Source organism: Symphodus melops, assembly GCF_947650265.1.
Source record: "Symphodus melops genome assembly, chromosome: 21".
Taxonomy (NCBI): domain Eukaryota; kingdom Metazoa; phylum Chordata; class Actinopteri; order Labriformes; family Labridae; genus Symphodus; species Symphodus melops.
The window spans coordinates 2,778,401-2,795,404 of NC_136711.1; the positions used below are offsets into that span (position 1 = coordinate 2,778,401).

Below are 17,004 nucleotides of genomic sequence, written 5' to 3' on the forward strand. Positions count from 1 at the left end.
TCCTCAGTTCACTGGTCTTTTAAAATAGGAACAAAACTGAATAAAAAGTCTTTAAATCAATTTATGAATTGTATTTAAACTGGAGTCCCTAGTTCGGGTTACTGTTCATGTAGAGCAGGGGTGTCCAAAGTGCGGCCCGGGGGCCATTTGTGGCCCTTGAGTGGATTTTTTGTGGCCCTTGACTTCAAATCGAAGAATCAGAAGATTTTAGCCCCAGGCCTCATCAGATGGTATTTCGTTCTTTTTTTCTTTTTCACGTTAGCGAGGGAGACCTATAAAAGCCTGACTATTCTTTCCAAAAAATTAGAACACAACAGTTTCCCACTGCAATTAGTTATTGTGTATTTATATTAATTTTTGAGATGGTCAAAATACAAAAAGTTCCTTCCAATATTTAAAAAAAACAAATAAAAAAAACCCTGTGGCCCGTGAGCCATTCTAACGCCACAATTTTGGCCCGCAAGAAAAAAAGTTTGGACACCACTGCTGTAGAGGTTAATAATCTTAGCCTGCTTTGCACTATTATTATTTCTCTATCAGAGCAAGTTGGTGACACACAACGTGTAGAAATAAAACATGTATGGGTCTTCATCCTCTAGGATCCTCCTTTAGGATTGAAACGTGGTGACTCTTAAATTCACGACCTATGAAGAGCCATCAATTCGAACTTCTGCAGCAATTTACTATGACGATGACTGCCGGAAGGCCTGCCCTTTAATGCAGCGAGAAATCATGTGACATTCATCCTAGTTACATCCTAATTATGAAGTCGGTCTTCCCACTTCAGTGTGTTCACGTGATTTCAACAGCGTTGATGCTTTCACGAATATCAGTAAAAAAAAAATGTTACTGTAGATTTGAGCAAAAAGTTGATGCGACGATTCTGACGTCATGTCGGTAGGTCGAGCAGCTTGTTGTTTTCCGACTCTCCGAGTTGTTGTTCCTTCTTGGGCAAGTGTTAGTGCACATTTCTCAGTTGGTACCCTCGTTTTCCCGACGTCTCCGACTTCACTTGAATGCACCATTAAAGTGCCGCAAGGTTCACTGTTCAATTCAGCACCATGGACAGCTCCACACTGACGTCACGCTACTGAAAACAAGGAGCACCAGGAGTTTAGGACATTGTCAACATATTTTTTGTGATTTTTTAATTTCTTTTATTTAGAAAAATGCAAATAAATAACTTCAATTTCTGGATATATTGAAAGGCTGAAGGAGGGTCAGGTGGGGATAGACACCAGCGGAGTATTCTTGTGTGTATAAACTTTCTTCTACTTCAGCCATAGGAGTCTCCCTGAATCATGTCTTTATAACTTCCTCAACAAAAACTTGAACTCCTGATGAATAAATAAACAAATGCACAAATATGTAAATAAAGCTTACTGGGAGTTCACTGCGATGGAAAACATGTATAAAAGTAAACAGATGTCTGACTTGAATAAATCTGTTAACCTGTCATGTGCTTGGAAACGTTTCGGTGTCCTCTATCATTGATGAATGAGATCAAACATGAACAAACAAACAAAGGTTTGGTTCTGCAACAGAACAACCCAGCACAAGGGAACAGGAGACGTGATGATTGCACACTTTTATTACTATAAAACATTGCACTGTAACATCCACACATACATAAATCATATCTTAGAGGTGTTTAAATACTTTGTTTCCCCCCCTTCGGTCTCATCTGTATTTCTCAGCGAGCACGGCTGCGAAAGCTGACAGGTACTTGTCCATCGCTGCGTGTGCGACGTGTGTGAAGTCGTCCCCCAGGTGAACGGCCAGAGCGACGAGCACACAGTGTGAGAACAGCTGAGGAGAAGGAAAAAGGTGTGTTTACTGAATGAATGCTGTGTTAAACCAGATTTCTGTTCATTAAAAAAAACCCTCAAATCCCAAGTTTAAGATCTGCACCCGAGGAGTTTGCTTTGTCAGAGCGGTAATTAATTCGAATTTAACAGCAAAACAACGATCAAAAATGTCTAAGTTCCTGTCCTGGAATGACTCGCAGGAGCTCCGTCGTCTTTTTACTGCAAAAACTATAAACATGAAGAATCCAGCTCAAAGTGAAGCATTCCAGCTGGAGGCAAAGATCATGTGAATGTCTCAACACGGGGAAAATAAAAGGGCTTTTGACCTGTGCAAATGACTAAAAATAATATAATGACAGTAACACCAGGTGGCGATGTCAAACCATCCACCAGATACTTTATATTATAACGACAAACTTTTTTTTTTTTTTTTTCAAAGGGAAGCCTCCATGTGTGTTTCACTGCACTGAAATAGAAATGTACTATTTTAAACCTCCCACAAATGGGACTCTAATATCTTAACTCTGCATTGATGGTGAATAGATTTCTGATTCATAAGGTGCAAACAGTTCTGGGGAGAGATTATCCTCTAGGCAAGTTCCTGAGAACCAGACACCATGGGGACTCTTTTTTTCTGTCTGCATTCACTCCGCCATGTTGCTGAGAGAGAGCAAACACTGAAGCAGGAGCTGAAAAGGTTCCTAGGAACTAAAAGAGTTCATAGTTGCTGCTGTGCAGAATCCAACTGTTCCTCAAACCATGACAAAAGGTTCTCTAATGTGACCAAACAGTGTCAGGGACCTTTTGAACTGGACCTATCCACTAAGGCAGTGGTTCTCAACTGGTGGGTTGGGACCCAAAACTGGGTCACAAAGCTGTTTTCAGTGGGTCACAAATGTGTAGCTGGGATAAAAATGGTGTCAACAAGTCTACAAAGCGCTTTTTAAACCTGTTAGATTTGTTTTAGTTTCTCGTCTCCATCCCTTGTTTTTCAACATCTACTGAAAACATGTTCATGAAATAAATCTGATTGGTTGTAAAATATCAGAAATTTGTGTCTCGATGTCTCACGGAGGAGTCGCTGGCGGTTCCTGAGGCTAGACGAGTTGAGAACTACTGCACGAAGGAGTTCCCTGACAACGACACAGCATGGAGGATTTCTCCTTTCTGATGATGCTGAGAGAGGCAGGAGCTGAGAAGCTTCCTCTCAACGGGGTCAGAGGAAGTAAAATACTTCATAGTTCCTGTGATGGAGAATCATTACAAAAGAAGGGAAGGTTGCTGTGTGTGTTCAGCGTCATGAGCTGTGACACACACGTCAGTATTACGACTTCAGAGGAGTTCAATCTGACGATGACTGAGGTGGTGTCATCGTCAAGCAGCGGATTTCAGAGTTCAACAGTTGCGTTTAGAAAAAGTCTCCCCTTTAAGTGTCATTTAAGAAAAACACTACGGAAAAAGTCAACACAGTTTCAAGACTATCACATAAAGAAAAGTAGCAGCAGCAGCAGCTCTACAGCGGCTGTGATACGTTTGCGCTGAAGGCACCTTGAAGTTGGTGGGGTCGATCCGGAGCAGGTAGGCGTGAAGCGTCTGCAGAGGAGCCAGGGTGACGGTCAGCTGGCTGATGTCTTTGGCTCCCTCGGCGATGGCCAGAACGATTTTCTTACCGTGGGAGAGCAGGTGAGCCGAGCGTGGACTGATGTCCAGGTGGGAGAAGTAGACTTTGGAACCTGGGAAAGTGGCGAACATCCTGGACAAGGACGGGGGAATGAATGTCATTTAACACAACTCTTTAGGTTCTTGTTTACTTTTTATAGACACATTAGCATTTAGACTTTAAATGGTTTAAACAACCCAAAGAGTAAGAGTTCCTCTAATGATCGACTTCTCTATCTTCATGATTACACTATAACGGGGTCTCCTCCCCATGGAGGAAACTGAAATCAGGCTGTTTTAAGCTCCTTTAAAGCTTCATCTTTAGAGACATCAGACTCAGGATCTTAATGCAAATGATGATCAACACAGGATCTGTAAACTACCCAACACAACATAACAGATTCTCTGATGTCATCCTTCAACATCTACAGTTATATGCATCACAGACAATCATGTCGTAGTCGTTTCAAGTCTTAACATAAGAGAGGAGTAGAGGACTTCTTTTTCTGTTCAAATTTAGATTAAAAAAATTATTTGTTATTTTTTAAATCAGTTGAGTTTTTTCTCACAGAAAGTTTAGCTCACTTCTTCCTCTCACTGGTGTTACATGTTTCAGTGTTGCCAAGCTGCACGTGACACTTGTTTTGTTTGTTTTCTGTTTTCTCTGTTTATTTCCAATATCTGCATTTTTCTTCCATTTTCAATTATTATTTTTTTTACATGCATGTTTTGCAAATCTTTCGCAATCAAATCAAAAATATTTGACCAAACTAAAAATAAATAGAACAACATTTAGAAAACTCGGAGCAGCAAAATGGAGATTTGGGCTGTGCTGCTTCTGATCTTGTTGATCCGTGTAAGTTCTCAGGTGGGAGACAGCAGTTAGTTTGTTAAATGACAGACACATGAAACATGTGACAGGTGGTTTATTTCCAACACAAAGAAGGTTTGTAAGTATGTTTGAGTCTGGACATACCTATGAAGCGCGTCTGACCCGATATCTTCAGCCACAGGAGTCAGTCTAGCCCAAATATCTGCTATCAGCTTTTTCTCCGCCGTTGAGAGCATCGCAGTCTGTCAGACTGTCTGCTCGATATCCAGACTGTGAATTATCTTTAAAATGAGTTAAATAAAGTAAAAGACGGCTGATGACGCGCGTGAAAAGTTTTAGTCGACCATTTTACATCTGAATTAAACGGAAACGCAGATAAGACGAGGTGACAATGTCTTTGTGATGAAAACGAGCTGTTATTGGTAAAGTGAGGATTTCTTCTTCGTTGTTATCGGACAGCAGACAGCAGTGCAGGGCGGAGGGGGGGTCCCCACCACCAGCGCTGCGCTATCTGCTGCGTGACTGCCGTGCGTCACAGCCAGTACTCCATCTGCGTCAATGACGTGCTGACCTCGAGGTGCAGATGGTGAGGGTCTGTAATGCAGCACCTCTTGGTGCCACAATTTGGCGAATGTAAATAGGGTTTAGTCCTTTCACTGCTCTTACTTTAAAACATTGTAAGTGTATTAGAACAATTCAATGGTTACGTATTTATTTATTTATTTGCTTTGGTTTTCTAAACATTTCTCCTTCCACACTTTAACTGTGGGAGAAAAAGATTCTGTGTAAGTCAGAAGCTTTCCTGCAGTTCAGAGGTTCTTGTAATGTTTATCAGCTGCTGCTTCCTGGAACCCAATAAGCTTTACTTCAATCAATCAATTCACCATGTTATCTTAATACACTTGAAAAAAGAGTCAGCAGAAGTCTCCTTATTAGTGACAGTGAGCGTGAGGCAGCGTGTTTAAAGTGTGTGGATCAGAGAGAAGACTTAACCTTTGTTGTGAGAGTCCTTTATCTGTGACACCAGGAGCGAGGACAGTCAGGATTTTTCATTTGAAACGATTAAAGTAGAAAAAAAAAACGTGTAGCAGTAAGAAGAGTAGATTCAGCTTTCCCATGAGGCCTCACTTCGAAAGCTGGGCCTCAAAAGGAGTCAAACTCCCATCAGCCCTCAGGCCCCTTTCTTTGAGTTGAAGTCTTTGCAACCAGAAATAGATTTGCCAGTAAAGGTTTGAACAACCTGGAGCAGTGGTGTCCAAACTTTTTTTCTTGCGGGCCAAAATTGTGGCGTTAGAATCGCTCACGGGCCACAGGGTTTTTTTTATTTGTTTTTTTTTAAATATTGGAAGGAACTTTTTGTATTTTGACCTCTTCAAAAATTAATATAAATACACAATAACTAATTGCAGTGGGAAACTGTTGTGTTCTAATTTTTTGGAAAGAATAGTCAGGCTTTTATAGGTCTCCCTCGCTAACGTGAAAAAGAAAAAAAGAACGAAATACCATCTGATGAGGCCTGGGGCCAAAATCTTCTGATTCTTCGATTTGAAGTCAAGGGCCACAAAAAATCCACTCAAGGGCCACAAATGGCCCCCGGGCCGCACTTTGGACACCCCTGACCTGGAGGCTTACAGACCTCCTGTTCACTGAAGGAGAAACTTCTAATTCAATCTTACTTCATTTATTAATGTGCAACAACAATAACAAATGTGGAGCGTTAAAACGTTGAAAAAAGCAGAAACATGAGACGATCTCGTGGAGAACTAATTAAAAGCAAAGTGTTAAAAGATTTATTAACCAACTAAATACAGATGTTCATCACGAAACAAAAAAGAAACAAATCTCATCCAAGATTAAAATCAAACACTAACAAGCAAAGACAACTTACGGTCAAGCCTCAATCTAAACACACTCCGGCCACAAGATGACCACACTGGAGAGAGAGAGAGAGAGAGAGAGAGAGAGAGAGAGAGAGAGAGAGAGAGAGGAGAGAGAGAGAAGAGAGAGAGAGAGAGAGAGAGAGAGAGAGAGAGAGAGGGAGAGAGAGGGAGAGAGAGAGAGAGAGAGAGAGAGAGAGAGAGAGAGAGAGAGAGAGAGAGGGAGAGAGAGAGGAGAGAGAGAGAGAGAGAGAGAGAGAGAGAGAGAGAGAGAGAGAGAGAGAGAGAGAGAGAGAGAGAGAGAGAGAGAGAGAACACACACAAATACAGCATGCAACACCATGGTAAACACTTTACTGAGAAGTATTAAAAACGATAAATTATAACAACATATGTCTTATTGTATCAAATGTTATTCTTATATAAATGTCCTTGGGTGCGAATAGCCGATAGCATCTTGCATGTTGTCGGAGCAGGCAGCCCAGGTTCAAGTCTGACCTGTGGATCCTTTTTCTGAACGTCAATCCCCACTCTATCTCTCTCTCTCTCTTTCTCTCTCTCTAACATCCTTTGGGGGCCCCTCTAACATCCTTTGGGGGCCCCTCTAACCCGCGTTCATCACCGTCATGTCTGCCTGATGGTTACACGACGGATAATTCGTCTTCAATTTCATTTGTTGACCGTCTCTGACAAACTTCGGTTTTCTCCGCCATGACGCATGCAACTCGAATCAGGGCAATGAGAGTGAGTGCTGACAGATGGGGCGCCCTTAGGGAGGTTTCCTACTGTCATTTAAAAATGTGCATGTTTTGGGGCACCGCTTTGGTTTAAGTTTGTCCGCCCTCAAGGGGCCCCAAGCAGTTGCCTGCCTTGCCTGTTGACAAGTAGCGCCTCTGTTATCATCACCATCTAAATAAAGACAAAAACCTCAAAATAAACAAAATGTCTGAAAGATTAAAGGCTGTCATGAATCACATCACCTGACCTGTCACTTACAAGTCTAATATATATACGACACCAGTCATCAAGTCGGACATGATATATGAGCTTAAAAGAGGGTTGCGTGTGCCAGTGAGGTTATCACACTGGACCCGCCCCTCAAGGCGCGTCAGAAATGATGATGACCTGACATGACCCCCCCCGCCACCCTTTTTTTGTGCCAAAGCAAGTTTGTGTGGTGAGGATTTAAATGACTAATGGAGGTCGTCTTTTAAAACACAATGAAGACATTACATGATGGTCATTTATGATTTAATGCGTTATTCAAAAACATCTCGTAGCCTGCACTGTGCTACTCTAGAAACACTCTGTACTTTACTTTGAGATGTTGTTCGACCTTTTTCTGTCAGCTGTTACTCAGTGGTATAGTTAGAGCTGACTCAGCATATTTGTGCGTGTGTGTGTGCGTGTGTGTGGGTGTGGGTGGGGGCCTGGCATAGATCTTGTTAAAAAAATGCACAGTCATGCTCTTTGCTTGAATGTGGTCAATGCAAACAGGGCTTTCTGTAAGTAGGATGATAGTGTGAGCCATCTCATCTCACTTATTCAACACTCAGTCTTCCAACCTCTTAAAGTACTCAGACGTTATAACTTTTGCATAAACACACACACACACACACACACACACACACACACACACACAGAACAAATGGCTGTTTCTTCAGAAAGAGTTTGGGATTCACGTGTAATGAATTTGATTCTCCCAAAGTCCTTCATGCTCAAAATGAACACCTGCACGTAAGCACAGCTGAAGCTGAAAAAGGCGGCACGTTTTAAAGATATGTAATGGACGGATTAGGAGAGATTTAAAGAGCTACTCTGAGGAGAGAGAGAGAGAGAGAGCTGCACTAACACCAAGACCAGGAGTTGAACCTGTGAAAAGCTGTAAATGGAGTAGTGCATGTTTTCATGGTGCTCCTGCACTACAAACTGAGCTAAAGCAGCACTCATCAATACGAAGCACCTCTAATCCAACATAGATTGAAATGATTCAAATCTTAAAAATAAGTTTAAATGCAAACAGAGGTGCTGCTTGTCAACAGGCAAGGCTGGCAAGCATTGCCTCAAAATATGCAAATTTTGCTACGACAGGAAACATACCTAATCGGGCCTCATGTGACAGCACGCACTCTCATTGCAGCATTATTCCTGTGAAAACCAAAATGTTTTAATGAAGGCAAATAAAGAGGAGTTATCTGTCTGGCGGTGGGAAAAAAAAGGGAAATAATAATAAATGCTGGTTGTTGGGGCCCCTCATGAAGTTATTGTCTCGGGCCCCAACAGACCCGAGAACCGTCCCTGAATGTAAACGTTTTAAGTTACAGTTTGAAGATGAAAATCAACAAGGTGTCTTTCTTTAGGACATGAAATACATTTCGGTCTTTGATCATGACGACCAGGCTCGAAGGTTTAGGAGGGTTAGACCATCCATAAGTATTTATTTGGCTACACAGCAGGTCATGTGACTTTGTGCTTACTTTTTATTAAACTATGCTCCAGGTGAGGCTCGAACTCACAACCTCGGCATCGCTCTGCAGGTGACTGTCTTATAAGTACCGCGCGCTGACCGATTGCGCCACTGGAGCCTGATGTCACCTGAGATATGACAGGACTTTGAATTTTCAGTTTAGTGTAAATTTCAGTAGATCATTTTGATCATTTTCAGTCTTGTTTAAAAAGCTCTGAAGTAATGTCAGATAAACGCTGACGCTTGTCCATGGGAATGACGTCACACCAGTTGCAAGTCGGAAAAGCAACATGGCCGCCTCCAGGAGTAGCTTTGTTGTGTTAGCTAACGCCAGACGATAACAACACACTGCGTGATAGTGTGTGCACAAAAAATAAAATGCCAACAGAGAGAACTTACACAACACTATCGGAGTGATTGATTTAATCACACAAAAAGAATAAACATTATAGTAACAGCTTTAACGTACTGTTGATGCACGTAGCAGCCATGTTGGATTCTAACTCGGGCTACTCCGAGTTCCTCCGACTAGTAAATACGACTTCAGGGGGCGTTCCAGTTTAGACTTCCGACTGGGATCTTCCCAGTTCAACTAGAACACAGTTTAGTCAAATAATTAACATTCATGTCTCTCCTCTCACTTTGCTGAAATGAATCGTCCGGACTCTCTGTCTGTAAATCTGTGAGCTTCGTCTGACTGCTTCGTGTTTGTCAGAGAATTGTTGATGAACAAGAACATTGCTAAAGGGCAGCTGCTCCAGGTGAGGCTCGAACTCACAACCTCGGCATCACTCTGCAGGTTACTGTCTTATAAGTACCGCGCGCTGACCGATTGCGCCACTGGAGCCTGAAGTTCACACAGATTTAACAGGACTTTGGATTCTTTGAGTCTCTTGGATGCTGTCGAGGATTCTCCATTTTGATGACCCAACATTTTAAAAATGTTGATTGAAAGTGTCATCAAACACAAAATTGAGGCGTACTTCCAAATGGTTGAAATAAATTGCAATCTTGTCTTTCTCTGTTATAAAGCAACTTGTGACATCTCAGTAATCTTTGTATTTCTTTCTACATTATTTCAAGTCATGAAGGTTGAGTACTCAGTGAATATGTCTGTGTTGACTGTAAACCTTTCTCAGACTGTTTTGTGCTCTAACACGTTAACATTGCTAAAGGTCAGCTGCTCCAGGTGAGGCTCGAACTCACAACCTCGGCATCACTCTGCAGGTTACTGTCTTATAAGTACCGCGCGCTGACCGATTGCGCCACTGGAGCCTGTGCATGAAAGTCACTTTTGGCCGTTGCTAAGTTTGAATTTGGGTGGTGCCATGTTGGGAGTTCATCAAAGTCGCCACAATCAGAAAAGATAAAGATGAAACTTGTTCACTCCTTACAGCAGGGGTGTGTCCAGACTTTTTCTGATGGGAGGGGGGCACATCGAGGGGCACTGATGGCAGGAAGCTTGTGTGCATAAAAAATGAATTAATTGAATGTATGTACTCTATATTTTCACTTATCAAAGATAATGTCAAATTCTTGATACTGAACTCTGAAATTACTCAAAATCAAACTTAGACTTAAATACTTAAAGTGTAAAATTTGCATTTAAACTCCTGCACACTAAATTGCTAAAAAAAAAAAGCTTTAATGGAAAGTGAACGAGTACATTTTTATAAAATCATTAATTTCATACTGTTTTATACAGAATGTATGGAAAGTATTTATTTACATGTTCTCATGTAAAGAAAACTACAAGTATTCATTCCAACACAGTATGAGTAGTTGATTTAAACTGAAGTCTCACCTTGGACAAACCAAGCTGCAAATCAGATTTCAAGAGGAGCCCACGTGCTGCCCCAGCCCCGTCTTTGGTCACGCCCCCTTCCGAGTAACCAGAACACTTTTAAGAATCAGAATCGGTTTTTATTGCCATGTACATTTACATAGACAAGGAATTTGTCTTGGTGTATTGGTGCATGGACAGTTAACCTGGGAGCTCATTGTGTTGGGCAGTCTTCTGATCAATTCCCTCCGCTCTCATCTGTAAGGGGGCCAGATGCCTTCACTATACTATCGTTGATGCCATCTGTGTGTTTGTGTTGAATTGCTGTGAACACTTGTGTTGAACTTCATGTGTCGGGGTGGTGTGCTGCCCCCTTGTGGAAACTCTCCACACTGTTCTGGGTTCAAACTGAAAAATGTTTTCATGAGATTATTTTCCCTTTTCTGTTTTTGAAATTGTTTGTTTGACTTATAGTTGTTTACTTTGTTACGTTCACATAAGTGCAATAGATTAAAGTGTTCGTACATATTTACATCAGTATCTCCGAACACGTTTTTATGAAGTATCATATCATGACATTTAATCCTTTGTCACATTCCCATTGAGTTGCATGCTGTTAGTCATAACCCACTGTTCCCATAGGGGCCATGACAGATAGTGGAACCTGGTGATTTTAGTTCACTAATAACCCTAACTCTGGTCATAAAGAGACCAATAGGAGGAGGAAGAGGAAGTTGATGACAGCAGCCTTTAAAAGTTCTTATCAAGGGTTTAATTTTGTCAAATTACCCAAAGTACTGTTTTCTTGCATGACTTCACGCTGGCTCACTTCAGCGGTCGGAGCATGAACAAATAACCAATTTTCTTGTACTTGCCAGGAATTCAATCAGCTGTACTAACAACCTCATTGTGCAGTTTTGTAAATATAAAACGTCCAGCTTTGTCAGCTCTGTCCTCAAGAGGCTCAGAAAGCAACTTTTAAAATATGTTGATTGAATGGAGGTCGAATCACTCGTCTCTAATTCCAGGTATGAAGGACACTGAGTGTGTTCAAAACTCTCCACACCGTCATTTCAAAGCCTGCTGTCAACACAAACTGTTGTTGTACTTCAAATATTCAGTCACGTCATATTTCCGATATTACTCCACAAGGTGGAGCTAAGAAGTAGGAAGTGATGTTGATAAAACTGAGAAATGTTTTCCATGTGAAACTTTGCCATCAAAGACAAAAACAAGTTGTATAAAAATACTTGTTTAAAGCTCACATAATTTATGCATCATACATTTCATTCTGCCTGTCGACAAGCCTCCCAATGATGATTATAATATTCTCCATCTTGTCTCCTCAACTTCCAGATACAGTGACATGTTGTAAGATTTATTAAAATGTGTTGAAAAGAATATGTGACCTTTCAAAATAAAATATTCATTGTTAAATTAAATTGGTGACGTTTTCAGCAATCTGCACTGTCATCCAACAGTTTCCAGTTACAACTTCAAAAAATGGCAAATACTGCAATTCTTTATTTCATTGTGTTGTTTCCTTTGAATTCAGTGTAAAATAATGTGCTTTAAGAAATCAAGTAATAATCAAAGACAGAAAGTTAAATATCAGCAGAATCTTTTTTGTCAATAAAACCTCCTAAAAAAGGGTAAACAAACTTCTCCAGCTTCCTGCCCCAGCTGCTTATCTGTAAAGCTTGTTTCCTGCAGCGATGCATCGCAAACAGTCTTTACAAAGGGAAAGCAGTTCTCTGTAAGTCCTGCACGTAAGGTGACTCTCACTCAGCAAGCAGCACAACAAAAAGCATATATGGTGCTGCTGTTATTAGTATTAAGAAGAAAAAGACATATAGCACAGGATTGAAGGAGTCATTCATGTGCATGTGGAAAGTTGTGTGTGTCTTGACATTTACCAACTTGCAAAACACGCAGAAAATGCAACTGAAAAAAACACAACTATCACACATTGACAAGAACGCACTTTTCCATGTACATAATTAACATGTTCTCCTCCCGTGGTCATTTGTACCTCACACACATGGATAACAGCTCAGGCACAGTACATCACAGAAAGCAAAGGTGGAGGAGTCAGAACGTTTGGCAGCAGCTGTCAGGGGCCTGCAGCAGGAAGTCGTCTGCATAAAAGTGAAAATGTGCAGCATGTAACCAAGCAACAGCAAACCAGACCACAAGGGCAGTGTGGAGAAAACAGCGTCTTTGCAGTTCTTAGAAATGACAACACAGACACTTGAACACACATGCAAACACACACACACACACACACACACACACACACACACACACACACACACACACACACACACACACACACCTGCTCCTTGACTCCTGTCTGCATGAGGTGTGTGTTCTCTTTATTTCATTTTTCAGTATTTTGTGTGAGTGCTGAGTGCTTGGTGTATTTTCCCTCCTCCCCTTCCAATCTGTCCTCTTCCACTCTGCTCACCTGCTCTGTATCTTCAATCAACACACCTGCCTGCAATCATCGTCTCCTACAAGAACCCTGCTTCAACATTCAGTCTCTGCTGTTTGTTTGCTGCAAGTCCAGCTTCAGTTTGCCTTTGCTTACCAACCAAAGACGTTGTTTTTTCCCTGCCTGACCAACCTCTGACTCCTGTTTTTTTTTTTTGTCCCCAGGATTATCTACCGTACAGAACCAAGCAAACCACTAACTAGCCTACCAGCCAGCCACCTCCTGCTCACTACTTAACCCCCCAGCCCTGGACACCTACCCTGCATTTTCAGAAATACATTTTTATTTGTTTACACCCCTCAGTCTCTTCTACGTTTGGGTTCAGTCGCGACAAGTGCTGCTCTCAATGTTGTCTTGCCCATTTTTATTTTAAGGATCAAATGAGTGACGTTTCAGCAGCACTGCTTTTGAAAATAATCTGAGGCAAGCTGACACTTCAGTTTATAACATCGCCTACCACCAATATTTATGGTATATAAATATGAGTGAAGAAGCAACTGAAGGAAGAAATTTTTCTTTGAAAAAAACACCCAACAACATGTATTTGAGTTCTATTTTTGTCTGAGCTAATAATGGCTAATCCACATCAAACATTAATATTTGCTGCATGGAATAGTTCATGCTATTGGCTTATTTCTTTAATAGCTGTCAGTGTTGACGTCATTACGTCATTTAGAAAACACAGCAAACAGATTGCGTCATATTTTGAACAGATGGGCTGTGTGTCTTTGCTATCACACAGTTACGTAAACCCTTGTAATTATAACAAGCTTTGCAGACTTGTAATAGACAGCACTAATGTTAACAGCTAGCTGTAGCTGTTTGGTTTCCCCAGTAGGGGGCGCAGTGAGGTCATCCCGGGTAGCAGCAGTCAGTCAGTCAGTCGGTCTGTTGGTCGCTGTCCTGTCATCCAGCTGCAGCAGCAGCAGCAGCAGCGTGGGCGGACCGGGATTCACTACAGTCACACTGATACTACTGTGTGTGTGTGTGTGTGTGTGTGTGTGTGTGTGTGTGTGTGTGTGTGTCAGGGAGACAGCTCCACCGAAGAGCAGAATTACTGTGCTGATGTTTCACATCCTTATGGGACTCGAACACCGCCCTCGCGCTCTTACATCTGCTGCTCGCGCTTCATAGTGAAACTACTCGTCCTCGTGCCCGCGCGATGGAGAACTTGTGAATTAACCTGCGTGAGCATCTCACCAGTGACGAGGTCGCTGCTGTTGAGGGCTGCAAGAACCGAACACCGTTTGAAGGTAAGCATGGGGGGGGCTTCTTACACCGGCTGCACAGCTCGCTGATGGCAACACTACGCTCCATTTGTAGGTCATTTGTGCAGACTCTGCAGCACTCCGGGGTCTCTGGGTGGGGTCTCCCATTCTTAAATAGAAGTAGACACATGGGTGAGTCGCCTGTTAGGATGCTTGTTGGTGTTTTGCAGGGAGTTTTAAACATCTGGAATCGTAACCTTTCAAATGAAAATGTCAAGTTCTGGTGAAGCTTCTGGCCAAGTTGTCATGACAGCAGGAGGCGGGTTTGATGTGAAAGTCACAGGTGCGCGTGCGAGTGTGTGCGTGTGTGTGTGTGTGTGTGTGTGTGTGTGTGTGTGTGTGTGGAGAGGGGTGCTGCATGCGCATGCACGACATGGTGAAAGGTTTGCAGAAGTGATTTATCGTTTTGAGAAAACTTGTGTCTCGGCTGCAGTGGAGATGAAAGAGGGCCAGTTTGGTTGCCTGCTGCACAGAAATCCCACAGAGACAATTAAACCAGTGACCCATGTCATCAAGGATTTGTTTTGGCTTCCTGTTTGGAAGGAAGGTAGGAAGCGGACTTTGGGGCCAGATGGCAGGAGCACGCACACACACGCACACACCTGCAGCAGCCCCTCAACGTTTCTACTGGCGGAGACAGGATTAGTATTCAGAGTTTGAACCTGTGACTTCAAGCTTCAAATCTGAACTCTTACTGACATGCATATCAGTTTAGTATCTGCAATGACCTCAAACCTTCTCGTGCTTCTTTTACCATCATTAATGTTTGCAGAACATCTTCTCCTGCTTGCAAGAATTAAATACCTGCACCGGAAGTTAACACAGCAAAGAGACATCACTTCACACATGTCGTCCCTTTCAGTTTCACTTCACACTTAATGTGTGAATCTTTTGCTGCTTGATCTTTGAGGTTAAATGCAAATGCAAGTAACATACATTTATATGTAATTGAAGGAAAGAGATGGAAAGGTCAGGGATTATTTATTTTTTTAAAGAGTAATGTGAGTATTTCTATGTAAATGTATAGTTCATTATGTCCCAACTATTGCAGTTTCTTCCCTAATGAATTTGTCTGAGAGCTTAAAAGTGACTTTAGATGAGACTTTTTATTAAGCTCCTGATCAGTCACATGTCTCAATTTTGAAGGATTAAGGATTAAGTGGACCTTTGTGGGTTGAGAAAATTAACCTACTTTTTAAAGGCATAATAACGAGACGGCTATGCTGGCAGCGACAGAGTTTTGTGAGTCACAGGAAAGTCCAGGACGGCGAGCTGAAAGGAGTCCTGGTCTGGGATGTCGCGTAACACAAAACCTGCAGGATTGAAGATCCCAGTCTCACAGTCTGTGCCTCCTGTCAGCATGAAAGTCTGAGAATTGGTCGACTCTGAGAGGCCTCCTCCGTACACGCAGGTTAAAGCTCCTGAAACGTTTGACCTCACATCTCTTCTAAATGAGTCCTGCTCATCTGCAGTGAGCGTCGTTTAACAAAACCCCTCACAGTCGTTGTTTTTAACACTCGAGATGTTTCACTCGTTGAGACTGTTCGTGCTGTAGCTCATCACTTTGCATGACAGCGGTTTCAGGCATCACTAACTATTATATAGAAATAGTCACTTGTTATATACTTATAGTCTCCTCTGCTTTTAGGTCACAAAGCAGCAACATGAATGATGCATCAACATAAACATGATCCTTTGTTTTTAGCAGAAACGTTAAAGCTAGTTCAGTGGTTTCGATCTGTGCTGGAGCCGCCTCATGGGAAAGATCCGCCCTTTGTAATCAAACATGTTCTGACTTTGACAAACTGAAAGTGCTTTACAAACACACACAGAACGTGATTTTGCAGGTGTGTTTTTTTTTTTCTGCTTTGTCCTCTTCCTCTGGCACACTGAACGTTCTGGCACGAGCACGTTTGAACAGGTTGGATTGAAAAGAAGCAGCATGCAGCTCAGGTTGAATTCTGAGTCAGAAGGGAAATTTAGCTTCCTGTTTGTTTTCAGAGTGAGGTGGCTGTAAGAGAGGAAAACGTTTGGTTAGGTTTGTGAAGTGGATCTTCTCCAGCATGCCTACAAGCTGCTCTGTTTATGCCCTTACCTGTCACTGCACAGGAAGTGCTTTCATCCAGGACAGGCCTGTCTGCACACCTGAGTAAAGTACTGCTGTGCCTTTAACTGCCGACATTTCTTACTCTACTTCATATCGGTATCTATGTGTGGACATAATCCTCATCCACAGTAACATGTGTGGTTAGAGATGGGACATTCACAATGTTAGTCTGCTCTGACAGTGTGTCACTCAGGATTTGTTGCAAACTTCAGACAACATCAGCCATCTTTGCTTTATGTTTCCTGTTCTGGATTGTAAGCAGCTGCTGTTGGATTGTCCTGAAATTAGCTGCAGACATTCTTGTCCCCCCATAGAGCAGTGGACCTAAACCTTTCCTTATCGTGATTATCAACTCTGATCTGCTTCCATGGACCTGTAAAGCAGATTCTGTTTCTTGATTGTTGGCAAAGTTTAGCATGCTGACATGCTAAAGTAAGGTGGTGAACATTTCGGTTTATATTCTTATTCTCAAACTGAGCTGAGCTTTAACTTTGTTTTTCTTCCTATAAGTCAAGAGGTAGAATTTGTATGGCTTCACCATGGTAAGCTAGCATTGTCTTTTTGAGCGTGTTTGCATGCTGATTCCAGCTCAAGGGAAACTTAACGGTGCTTTCAGACTTACACAATGCAACGCAAGCCAGCTGCATGTTTCACTGTCTGCACCTGATCCTACAGGGACAGTCTCTCGCCGTGAGGGGCGTGCAACGAC

At 42.1% G+C, this 17,004-nt stretch overlaps 3 protein-coding genes across 5 annotated transcripts in view; 1 reads left to right on the forward strand and 2 right to left on the reverse strand.

Moving 5' to 3' along the window:
* arhgap17a (Rho GTPase activating protein 17a) overlaps positions 1-17,004 on the reverse strand; it is a 101,328-nt gene that overhangs the window by 57,169 nt on the left and 27,155 nt on the right. The gene's annotated exons all lie outside the window — the stretch shown is intronic.
* hbae4 (hemoglobin alpha embryonic-4) lies at positions 1,577-4,833 on the reverse strand. Its single transcript, XM_079334456.1, has 3 exons — positions 4,444-4,833; positions 3,357-3,561; positions 1,577-1,809 (listed from the first exon to the last, which is right to left on the reverse strand). Exons 1-3 carry the CDS (start codon positions 4,533-4,535, stop codon positions 1,681-1,683), a joined length of 426 nt encoding a protein of 141 aa, XP_079190582.1. The 5' UTR covers positions 4,536-4,833; the 3' UTR covers positions 1,577-1,680.
* rhbdf1b (rhomboid 5 homolog 1b) overlaps positions 13,963-17,004 on the forward strand; it is a 40,236-nt gene continuing 37,194 nt past the window's right edge. For all 3 annotated transcript variants that reach the window (XM_079334046.1, XM_079334047.1, XM_079334048.1), the window contains exon 1: positions 13,963-14,173. The gene's annotated coding sequence lies outside the window, so the exon portion shown is untranslated. The remainder of the gene's footprint in view (positions 14,174-17,004) is intronic.

Coding starts and splice junctions, on each gene's coding strand:
- hbae4 (XM_079334456.1), bottom strand. CDS start 4,535: ATGCTCTCAACGGCGGAGAAAAAGCTGATAGCAGATATTTGGGCTAGA. Junction 3,562..4,443: donor GGGTCAGACGCGCTTCATAG/GTATGTCCAGAC, acceptor GTCCTTGTCCAG/GATGTTCGCCACTTTCCCAG. Junction 1,810..3,356: donor TCGACCCCACCAACTTCAAG/GTGCCTTCAGCG, acceptor CCTTCTCCTCAG/CTGTTCTCACACTGTGTGCT.